General features: G+C 35.3%; 1 protein-coding gene across 4 annotated transcripts in view; it reads left to right on the forward strand.

The window, feature by feature from the left end:
• Positions 1-12,772, forward strand: part of LOC150104622 (ATP-binding cassette sub-family B member 10, mitochondrial-like) — a 222,744-nt gene that overhangs the window by 98,989 nt on the left and 110,983 nt on the right. For all 4 annotated transcript variants that reach the window (XM_090395227.1, XM_090395225.1, XM_090395228.1 and 1 more), the window contains 2 exons: positions 3,370-3,516; positions 5,238-5,373. In XM_090395227.1, coding sequence (XP_090251353.1) covers positions 3,370-3,516; positions 5,238-5,373 — 283 coding nt within the window. The remainder of the gene's footprint in view (positions 1-3,369; positions 3,517-5,237; positions 5,374-12,772) is intronic.

Here is a 12,772-nt window from a genome sequence, read left to right on the forward strand (position 1 = left end):
GATGGATTAGATTTCAGCATGCTGTTATTTGAATGTTAACTACCATATATACTAGGCTACTTGTATATAGAAGCTGATATATACAAATCAATATACAAGTACAGTGGTTAAATTCTAAACAAATAAGTTCCGGGGCCCTATACAAAATAATATTTTGTATAGGGCCCCAATTGTATTTACCTTTGAATGCTATCTGGGGAAGCTCCAAACCTTCCTGTCCTTTTCATCACGTATTCATAATCAGGCGACTGTTGATATTGACTTTATGTATACACATTCAAAACTGTAAACAATTGTTGAATAATAACAATAATTGGCATAATTACTGTAAAGGAAGAAAAGTCACAAAACAGAAAAATGTTCCTACAAAATAACCAATTGTATTTACATTTGAATTCTATCCACTGGTCAAGTGTCCAGCAAGTCAGCAAATCTTTCCTTTCGTTCAGCGTATTAATATTATCGCATTGCAACTGATGGGAATTCTATGTTTCTGTGAATTTGTTACAGACCTTTTTCTCTTCAGAAACTACACACGAACTGTCATTACAAACTTGTTTTGTATTATCACTGTCATCCAAGCTATTTTTCTGTTTAAAGAAGGTGTACCAATCTACTTATCCATGGTTGAAATACCATACTTACTCGAATCTAACTCGCCCTTGCATATAACTCACACCCCTGATTTTACTTTTCGAAAAAAGAAATTAAAAAGTTTCACATCCTTTATACCTTGCACATGAAAAAAAGCTTAAGTATGTTCACGTTGGGCAATAGTAACTCGCTTGCAGCAGTAAACAACATGCCCTCCCCAACAGCCACCATACTGCAGAGGCAAGAAAAACAAGTACTTTTATTGAAATTGTTATAATTCTCGACCACAGATTAATGAATAACTAGCTCTTATTTAGAAGTATTGGTCAAGTGTTAATAAACTATTTAATAACCAACTAGTTTCGCCAGCTATTGCTGTTGGCATCTTCAGGGTACAAATAAGATAGGCAAAGTAAATTACAAGCAAGATGTTAACTGACAATTCTAATTCATTAACAAAATAGTACTGAGCGTGAAACAATACATGTGTCACGGATACATGATTTACTTGTTGAGAAACAGTTTGTAGTTGGCGCTGAAATTCATTTCATGTGTGTTTAGTGATCTGATTAAGGTCTTCCATATATCAGGCAGGATCTTCCATCCTCTCTACATGCTGGAGTTTACAACATTTCTTGTTCCTGTGGTCTTACATTGGTCAGACGTCTAGAAGCTTCGAAATGAGACGAAGAGAACACATCGGTTATGTAAGAAATAATAGACAAGATATATCTGGCCTTTCTTCCCACTTCTCTACAACCAACCACATTAATGAATGGAATAAAAGTTATATGCCTTATATAGAAGAAAACTACCGTTCCAGAACCTTCAAAGAAGCAGCTACAGTCGCCTGTTCCACAAAAAACCTCAACAGGAATCAAGGTTTAATCCTACCTGATATATGGAAGACCTTAATCAGATCACTAAACACACATGAAATAAACTTCAGCGCCAACTACAAAATGTTTCTCAACAAGTCATGTATCCGCGACATGTGTATTGTTTCACGCTCAGTACTATTTTGTTAATGAATTAGAATTTTATGCATGTTCATAAACATACATAAAAGGTTATGCCAATTTGCATAAGATGTTTTAACGTTCTTGCAGTAAAATGTAATAGAAATCTGGAACAGTGCATTAACATCAAACATTTGGTCACATCTAATAAAACTGCAACTGAAACTTATTGAATCTTGAAAAAATGTTAAGTCATGTTTCATCACTATTGTGCTTGCTCATGTGGCTCAAACGTTTATGGAGGATTTTTAAATCAAACTTGTTTTTGTTTCAAAACCCAAAAATGTCATGAAAGGAACTTACTTGACATGAAGCACATAGAGGTGTACAGCAGAGGAGCATTTTAAAAATTGATATTTTCAAGAATGACAGAAGACTAGAGATGTATGTTACAGCCAGCACACCACTTAAAAAATAACTTTTGAATAATGAAAGTTTATTGACCTAGTCTCACATTTTTTTTATACTCTATATATGACCACAGGAAATTCACTCTTCAATTATTTGAAGAAAATTATTTCATCTAACACAATAAATTTATTGAAGCAAACCATGATATCTGATGTAATGTGAGAGAAATTATCAACTGGTCTATATATACTTTATATATAGACCCATAATTCAGCCTAGAGATTACAAGATTTTTGCCATAGAGATACACGAACAGCTGAAAATTTTAAATGTTTCTTCATTTTCTATATATATAGATATATATAAAATAAATATATATTATATACGAGGGTTGTTTGAAAAGTTTGGTAAATTTTCAATAGATGACAACACAATTCATTCATTCATACCAGTATCGGCATGTATTATCTTTTTCATGAACCCTGGCAAAATTTTAGCCACATGCGATGCGTAGTTCTCGTTTGGCAAGCATTTAAAATGACCATGTTTGCATTTTTCATAAAAATGGAGAAAAACAAGTTTCATGCAGTGATAAAACACTTTTATTTGAAGAATTGGACGGCCGCACAGATCAAAGCTGAGTTAGATGCAGTTCTTGGTATATTATGAAGGACCATCGAATGAAAGTGCTTGAGATTGTTGAGATATGAAAAATTACACTTCAAAATGCTGTGAGGATGTTATCAATGCTGTCAATGACTATTTTGCACAATTTGACAAATTCTACTTTTTAGATGGGATAAAAAACTTTGAAACTCGCTGGACCAAATGTGTAGCCCTCTATGTTGAGAAATAAAGGTGATTTTTTCCAAAAAAATGTGTTTAACTTATTTTTTTTACCAAGCTTTTCAAACAACCCTCGTATATTGTTGGCCGAATGGATAGCATATCCATTCTTCAGCCAAAAGGTTGCGGGTTCGAATCCTGCCATGGGCATGGATGTTTGTGATTGTCTGTGGAAATACCAGTGGTGGTTGGTGTAGTTGTGGTCAGTTGGTGATTGAATGATGGAGACAGAGTTGTAGAGCAAGTGTCCTCCCTGGAGATATCAAATAATAATAGTGTGTGTGTATTTATATATATATATATATATATATATATATATATATACCTATTGATGTGCAGAATTTCATCTTTCTGTGTTCAGTGTTTTGGAATAATTTGATATTAATGTGATAGTTGTCACAACTATCACATTAATATTTGACTATCATTTATATAATTTTTATAATTTTCAAATTCATATTAATATGAATTTGAAAATTCATAATTGACTATCATTATTTATGAATTTTTGAAATATGCCTATAGCCACACATTAAATTATTCTGTTATTATGATATAGGTTGCTGAAGAACACATAGCTAATATTCGTACAGTTCGAGCCTTTGCACAAGAAGAAAGAGAAAGTATTGTCTACAAAAACAGAATTGCAGATATATTACATTTAGCTTCTAAAGAATCACTTGCTAGAGCAGTATTCTTTGGATCAGTAGGTATTTCCATTTGGCTCTATTTCATGTTTATGATAACTGACACATATTGCTGGTTTGTAAATGTTATACTGTAACTTATTTGATATTAAGCCACACATTTTCCAGTTCATATTAGCAGGCATGAACTGTTAATTTTTCAAGCATCATCACAAAAGGAGAACCCAATGAATTTTTAAAAAAATTTTTTTAGGAAGTTGGTTGTTAAAAATTTACCAGAACACCCATCCATAATACCAAAATATTATACTCCATCGGGAACTTAACATTTTTATTAGCTCTGCTGTTTTTACAAAATTTCCTAAACATTTCTGTATATGTTGTATTCATTTCATACCCTACTTTTCTTTTTTATATGCCTTCTCTGATATGAATAATTCTTGTACTTCTTCTTTAGTATAATATTCTGTGGATCTGTAGATACAAATAATTCTTATTGTCCACTTTCCCACTTTGAACTTTACCCACATCACTGTACTTGAACTTGCTTGCCATTCAAAAAGTTTATCTCTGTGTTTGGCATTGAATAATAAAGTAACTCCTTCCTTTAGATCAGTGTTTCTTAATGTGGGGTTGTACGCCCCACAGGGTTTTGGGGGGCAATTAGAAAATATGTTGCATTCGTCACCTCGTATACTGATATACTCAACTATCAGCGTTAAGGTGGGGCATCAAAATCTTTGAGGCGTTGAGGTGGGACATGATCCAAAAAACGTTGGGAAATAGCTTTAGATAGTCACTATTGCCTGAATATAATCTCTTTTAGTTATTATTTAGCAGTGTCTTACCTGTTTAATCTTCTCTGCATTAGTAACATCAATATACATGATACTTTCTAATTCTTCTGCTAGTTTGCTTCTTTTTTGTTTATACCCTATATATTGACAGTGCCTGTCTTCACTTCTGATGAGTTTGTGACAGTAGCTGACTTTCACTGTTCACTTTGGTTTCCTGATGAAAATTGTGTAGGAGAAGGACTTGTTTAACTGTGCATTGCCCCAGCTGGCATGTGATTTTATTGTGCTTTACTATAATTTTGTTTTAGGTTTAAGCCAATACAGAATATAGTTTGACCTACTGAGTCCCATATTGCCAGCCTATCTTTGTTTATTTACTAAGATACCCACCAGCACAGTGCACCATTAGAAAGTGAGTAACATTCGCTCAAAAACCCAGTCAATTCTCTGTATTTCTTAAAAGGCTATTTGCTGTGTAGAGGTTTTCTCCTACTTATCTAATTTTGACCCTTAAGTACCCTCATCCCATGTGAATTACTGCTAATGCTATGAAAAGCGAAATGATTCGTAAAGTTTTCATCAGTACCACCTAAATTTAAAATCCAGATTTAGCTGGATGTCTATAGACATTATGGGCGGTTGGGGGGGGGGGGGTTAAAAAGATGAACAGTTTAGAGAACATTCTATTACGTTGCTGGACTTTGGTGGGCTGGATGACTACAGAATGAAAGTATCGCCTAATATTTATTTCACTTGAAATGTTTTTACTTTTATTTATTTAAATTTAATTTTTTGTATACATAAAGATGAATTTTAATTACTGACTTTAATAGGTTAAAAACCATACAACACTTCAAATTTAGCACTGTATATCGCTCTTATTTATTATTACAAAACATTTTTAAAGCAATTATTCTAGTTTTTGCTTTTTCCTGAAATTATTTTCTGCAAAGCATCAGATTGATAGTAATCATATTTTTCAGGCAGGTCTCAGTGGTAATTTGATAATTTTGTGTGTTCTCTATTATGGTGGAATAATGATGACTGATGCTCATATCACAGTCGGCAGTTTATCGTCTTTTCTAATGTATGCTGCTTATGTTGGAATTTCAATTGGAGGTATAGTAATTCAGTTTCCTTAACATGTTTTTTTTTTTTTTGTAAAATTATAACATGTTTGTTTCTGCAACCTTTAGTAATCTATATAAGTATATTCTCATAATTAGTTGGAAGTGGCTTGCATATCTATGATTCTAAACATGATGCCATTGGGTCCATCCTAAGCTGCAAGGTCAAAAGAGAAGTTTCAGATTTTGCCCAATTCAAGAAGACCTCACTGACTGATGTGGGTAGAAGAAAATATTCTGTATTTCATCCTGAATGGCAGAAAAAGGCTTCAGCAGAATTTTTCAATTATCACAGTCCCAGTGTCATTGAAACCAAATTGCTAAGCTCCGAAATACTATGTATCGTACCAACATTCTCATGTGATAAACTTGGTTTTTAATCCTATTTCCCAAGTGAGCAAACAGACAAGTAAGTCAAGTTTGCGTCTGCATGTAGTGCAAGTCTGAAGCAACTCATGATAGTGCACTATAGGCGATAAAGGTCGAAACCGGTATGGGTGGTGACCATTGCGTATAATGCATAGCATCATACATCTCTGCAAGAGGATGTGCTTTACATTAAAGGAAAAATACTAAGGAAAGTGATCAGAGTCTACCTTTACCACGAGTTGCCTCAGACTTGCACTATGTGCAGGTGCAAACTTGACTTACATGTCTGTTTGCTCACTTGGGAAATAGGATTAAAAACCAAGTTTATATAAAATTACTTGGTATCTTGAATACATAAATATACCCAAGTTAAAAAACTTTCTACACACACACACACATATACATATATGTATGCAAAAGAAATGTACATATAAAATGGATAGCTCTTTTAAGTTAGAAAAGATTTTCTTCTAGTGAGATATCAAATCCAAAGACTGATGGATCTAAGAGGAGGAGGAGGATTTTTTCCTGACAGAATCTTTTTTTTTTTTTTTTTTTGAAATTTAATATCATGCACACAGTCCAGAATGCACATATGCTTGCATGTGTATGCATATGCATATAGACACACATGCTTGCACACAGTTTATAGATACACAACCTCGTGTGTGTGATTGCATGTGTATTCTAAACATTCAATGAAGCAGTCTAATGCAAAATTCAGTTTACTGTAAAGCAATTAAAAAAAATTAATTAAATAGCTTTTGTGCATGCAGTTTAATAGTATGCCTAACCAAAACAAAAAAAATTAATTTTTATGATTTGAAATGGTTGATATTATTAAACTTCACTTTTGCCATCCTTTCCTTGTTACATGGTGATGGGCATTTGTTATGGCAAAATTATGGATATACTGCTGTTGGAATAATAACTTTAAAAAATCAAATTAATTACTCACAAATACTGACTAATGCTTGAATTACAAATTATCAGCAAAGCATTTATAAACAGTGGCTACAGAAAATTCCATACAAGACTGCACCTAAAAATAAAATGTATTACAGTGAAACATAGCCATTCCATATACTGAAAGTATATCTGAAAAAATAAACAGAAAATACAATCTTAATGTCACATTTAAATCCACAACAAAATCAAAGTTATTCAACTCCTCCAAGAATCTCTTGCCTACCATAGGATGTACCAAATCCAATGTACCTGTAACTTGTCATATATAGGTAAAACAAGAAGCATGTGACATATGAAATTTAATAATTATAGGAAACATTTTACCAGCTTTGTTTATTCTATTTATTTCTGTATTTGTCATCTTCACTAAATATTATGCTTAATTAACCGAAAAATATTTTACTACTTCTTTATATTCTCTTCAAGATACAGTTGATATGTTCCTGCTCATTTTTATGATTTTTGCCTTTTTAATGCTGATTTTCATATCCAAATTTGTTGCACCACTTATTCTATCTAGTCAAAGAAAACTAAAAAAAACTTGCACTGGATTTATTTAGGAGCATAATGTCATCTGTATGAAGTAAAGAGTTAAATTGAATATCTCCAATTTTGATATCAGCTTTTGATGTCCCTTTCTTAATGTGATCCAAATAGATAACGACTAAGATTGGAAATATTGTTTATCCTGGTCTTACATCTGATTTAACATCATACCACTATTTATACATACATCTGTTCTAACTGCTGACCTACATCTTAAATATATACTGTTTAACTCCATATAACATCCCATTTATAATTTGAATATACAGGTTGTCGTACTTAATTTGTTCCCAAAGGCTGTTCGGAAACCGAATTGTTCAAAAACTGAAACCATTTTCCCATAAGAATTAATGTAAAATGGATTAATCCGTTCCTGAACTCCAGATGATTGTTTATTTAAACCTTTACAACAGTACTTCATGCATAAGATTGTATACAAACATAATGAAAATGCATAAAATCTTACATAAAAAGAATAAACACAATAAATAGATAAAATAAAAACGAAAATTAACTTCACTTTAACTATACATACGGAGGAGAGTTGATGGCGTAAGTGGAAGGAGGTCAGTAAGGGAAGTCCCCTTCCATAAAAACATCAGGTTACTGTCCTTCTGGTTTTTTTTTTTCCTCTTTCTCTTTTCTGTCTCTTGGCACCACTTGACTCTGCTTGAGACACACTGGGCCTCTGTCTCACTAAAAACCGGTCCAATGACATTTGTTTTTGCCTGCATTTTAAAATGTCTGAAGTGAGACAGCACTGTCATTGAAATGGTTTATGATGCGGTGTGCTACAGCTTTGTGAGGGTGATATCTTGCCACAAAACTTTGCGCCTCACCCCATTTTGCACATATTTCTTTGATCAAAGAACTAGGAACATCCTCAATCCCTTCCTCTGTATCTGAAGATATTTCCTCCACCTCCATCTTTTGCTGCTCCTTCTGAAGGTGTTCCAGTTCTTCCGTGGTGAGCTCATTCCTGTGATCCTCCACTAACTCCTCCACATCAGCATTGTCAACTTCCAAGCCCATGCTTTTGCCCAGAGATACAATATCATTGACAAGAGCAACATGCCCAGCCTCAATGTCTCTGTCTGCTACACAGTCTGGCCACAATTTCCTCCAGGCCAAGTTCATCATCCTGTAAATCACTTGTGCCCAGGCTTTGTGAAGGATACTTAAGCAATGGAGGATGTTGAAGTGAATTATTGAGAATTCTCTGAGTGTTAATTTTGTGTCAGAGGTCACTTCAAACACCTTGGAAACAGTGCTTTGGTGTAGAGTTTCTTAAAGTTCGAAATGACCTGTTGGTCCGTGGGCTGAATTAGAGAAATTGTGTTAGGGGACAGGAACTTCATTGTGATAAAATCAGACTCCTCCACTAATTCGTCCTCCAAGCCTGGAGGGTGAGTAGGAGCATTGTCCATCACAAGAAGGCATCTAATTGGCAATTTTTTTTCTTGAAGATATTTTCTCACACTTGGGGCAAAGACTTCATGGATCCACTCAATAAACAGTTACCTGATTACCCAAGCCCTACTATTATCCTCCACGTAACAGGCAATTTACTTTTCATCACGTTATATTTCTTAAGCACCCCGCATTCTCAGAGTGGTACACAAGCAATGGCTTAACCTTGAAGTTCCCACATGCATTTCCACATAGCATAAAAGTCAGTCTGTTCTTCATTGGCTTGTGTCCTGGCAATGCTTTTTCCTGCTGAGTGATGTAGGTCCTCTTTGACAATTTTTTCCAAAATACGCTGTTTTCTCACAGTTGAACACTTGTTGGGTAAGAAAACCCTCAGCCTTTACATAGTCACTAAATTCTTGCACATATTTCTCAGCAGCTTCTCGGTTCGAACTCGCAGCCTCCCCATGCCTAACCACACTATGTATGCCACTTCTCTTAAATTTCTTGAACCACCCTCTACTAGCTTTGAACACATCAATAACAGCACTCGTACCAGGGTTTTTCTCTAATAGGTCATGATGTGATTGCCTCGCTTTTTCACAAATTATAGCCACAGAAACACTATCACCAGCTAACTGTTTCTCGTTTATCCAAATCAGCAACAATTTTTCCACTTCAGTCGTCTGCGATCTTTGTTTAGTAAGAACTTTCACTCCTCTTGCAACATCAGCTCTCTTGATCGCCTCTTTGTTTTTGAGTATTGTACATATCGTTGATTTCGTCATACCAAACTGCATAGCAAGATTCGAGACACGAATGCCATTTTCATGTTTGATTTCATGATTTCTTTTTTCATCTCTATCGCGGTTCAAACAACATTTGTTTTTGCTTTGCTGCTATCACTATTATTCTCCGGCCCCACGTTGGCTTAATTAATAATAATTTATGAAAAAAAACAACAAAACACAAAGAAAATCAAGAAAACTCACTTCAAATTCGAGCAGGTGTCTGCACTGAACGAAGGCTGCTGCGTAACTGACGCTTTCCCACCTTACAGCTCAGTACGCAGAGCACGTGGTTGCCGTCTGCCTGTTCGGAAACCAAAATTCTGTTCGGAAAATATGTCCGGGATCCAAATTGTTTGAGTACAGAGGTGTTCGACAACAGAGGTTCCACTGTATTGTAGCATTTTCAGCGGCTTTTCTCTTGATGTTTTGTTGTATGCTTCTAGCTCTACAAAACTTAATTACAGATCCTGGTTATTCTAATTTCTCAACTATCTATCTTAAAGTGAAAATCTTATCTTGAACACTCTTATTTGACTGAGTATGTTCAAGTTTCTTTTCCACAGTTTTTCTTATCCTCTTAAGTATATTCCTCATAGAAAGGCTTAGACATTGGTTATACATGCTTACTAAATTACTTAAGGAATTTACAATGCACAAATGATATAAATTAAAAATTAAACTTTATTCCAATATTTTGGCAATGTCACGTTGCCATTTTCATGGGAACTTAAAATAAAGACACGTACATGCAGGCACTACACACAGTAACTGAGGACGAAGCAGGAAGCTGTTGTTTCTCCTAAAAGTACTGATGGTGCCCCCTAGCAGGCTATGTACGTATTCTCAGCCATTGGGCTGAAGGTATTCTGATGTAAGTAATTGTGTCAAATTCAAGCACTGTTTCTTGTCACAAAAGGCTCTCCGAATTTATAACTGCACCAGCCAGTCTTTGCTAAGAGACCAAATCACCACTACACGCTTCTCCTAGCTAACGCTAACTTAGTGATATGGGCGCTCGAAGAAGAGCTTTCTAGCACTTTAAACCACAAGCTTTGGTCAATCTTATACACCATCTCATGCACTGCTGCTGATAAAGAATTTAAAAAAGTATGAGGTCGACACATCAAGAAGTTTGAGAAGTTAAAACAGAACTCGACCTCCGAACCAAAACTTCTTACCGACGCTGTGGTCAACCTTCCTTCAGTTAATTTGAAGCCTGAAGCACTCGACGCTCTCTCACGTGGCCACAACTTTGCCATTGCTCCCAGAAAATTACCGGCTGAGGATATAATGATCCAAATTGAATACGGAATCCACTACCTTCCAAACCACATGGCCAACGATATTAGATTGGATGTAGCTTGTGTTCTCACCAAAGCTAGACCACCTAAAACCAACATATCCAATGAGGAATATAAATCGCTGCAGAAATTAAAGAAAAACAAAAAAAATAAATAATCAACAAAGTAGATAAAGGTAATGCCACAGTAGTACTTTACCAAACGTACTAAACAGGTAAGCTTAAAGATCTATTATTAGATCAGGCTACTTACCTCCCTATTGAGTACAATCCCACCAACTCACAAATTAGAAAACTCCACAGGCTCCTTAAGAAGGTCACTTCTTGGCCTGTAGAAGTCACTAACAAATTAAAACCATTTAACTCCATACCCCCCCCCCCTGTATATATGGACTCCCAAAAATATATAAAGAAAATGTGCCATTTCATCCCATGGTGGATGGCATTGATTCCCCCACAGAAAAATTAGCTAAACATTTGGCCAAAATGCTCACACACTATACTGGCAACACACCATCACACATAAAAAACTCAGCCCATTTCAAAGCCAGCATAGAAAACCTTATACTCCAACATACTGATGACATAATTGTCAGTTTTGATGTTTCCTCCTTATTCACAAATGTCCAACTCAAAGAGACTTAGAGCTATTCCAAGCTAAATTTCCTCCCGATATCTCAGCCCTATTTCAGCTCACTATGACCTCAGGCTATTTTGTTTGGCAAGGAAAATTCCACAAACAAATAGAGGGGACAGCCATGGTTTCACCACTCTCCCCACCCTTGGCCAATTTCTTTATGGAGACTTTTGAAGAGAAGCCTTGAACTCTTCCCCACAGAAACCAATCATATGGCTTTGCTACATTGATGATGTGTTTGCTATTTGGCCACATGGCTCCGATACACTCCTCCTCTCCTTCCTAACACACCTAAACAACCAACACCCCAGAATCAAGTTCACCCTGGAAAAGGAGAAAAATAACAGCCTCCCTTTCTTAGACATACTAGTTACCTGCCAGCCTGATGGAACCTTGGTTTTCTCAGTTTATAGAAAACCCATACAGACCCATACATTCACCAACAACCCCCCCCCACCTCACAACAATATGAAGTTATTAAGACACTACACAACAGGGCTAAACTTATCTTTTCAAATTACAGTACCCTAACCACTGAACTAAATTACATCAACACTTTCTCAGCCAATGGCTTACTGCCAAAAAAATTCAAAAAATATTTACACCAGTTAACCACCCCCCCCCCCTCACAACAAGGATTAAATCCATCACCATTTCCTACATCCGAGACACCTTGGAATAAATTGTCAAAATCCTAAAAAAAACGACCTCTTGTTACAGACCCATAAAATTCATTTCTAAAAATCGTGCCTAAGTAGCTGAAATGTTTTACATGCTCCACAGGTTCTCCATTCACAACACAGTTAACATTTTCAATGATTCTGCCTATTTTCATTGTCTTTTCATTTCATTATATTTAGAAGTATAACATCATCCGCATAAAGCAAAAAGCTGACATTAACATCTCCAATTTTGATATCATGTTTAATACCACTTTCCTTCATAATGTGATCCATAAGATAATGAATAACAGAGGGGATAATATATACATCCTTGTCTCACACCAGATTTAACTTTAAACAATATTCCTGTATTTCCTTCAATTCTAACTGCTGACTTACAGCTTAAATAAAGACTAAGTATTGCTTGATATGATGCTCTATTGACACCATATAACGGTAGCGTTTTGAATAGCTTCTCTCTCGGCACCTTGTGATATGCCTTTTCCAAATCGACAAAACTTAAATACAGATCTTTGTTATATTCCCATGCTTTCTCGACTATTTGTCGTAAAGTGAAGATCTGATCCTGACAGCCTCTATTTGTCCTGAATCCAGCTTGGTCTTCACCCAACTTTTCTTCCACAATTCTTCTCAACCATTTCTCAAGTATACTTGCATAGATTTTGCCAGGAACACTCAGTAGGGAA

This window comes from Typopeltis vanoorti, chromosome 7 (assembly GCF_054136105.1).
Source record: "Typopeltis vanoorti isolate ZY-2024b chromosome 7, IOZ_Tvanoo_1.0, whole genome shotgun sequence".
Taxonomy (NCBI): Eukaryota; Metazoa; Arthropoda; class Arachnida; order Uropygi; family Thelyphonidae; genus Typopeltis; species Typopeltis vanoorti.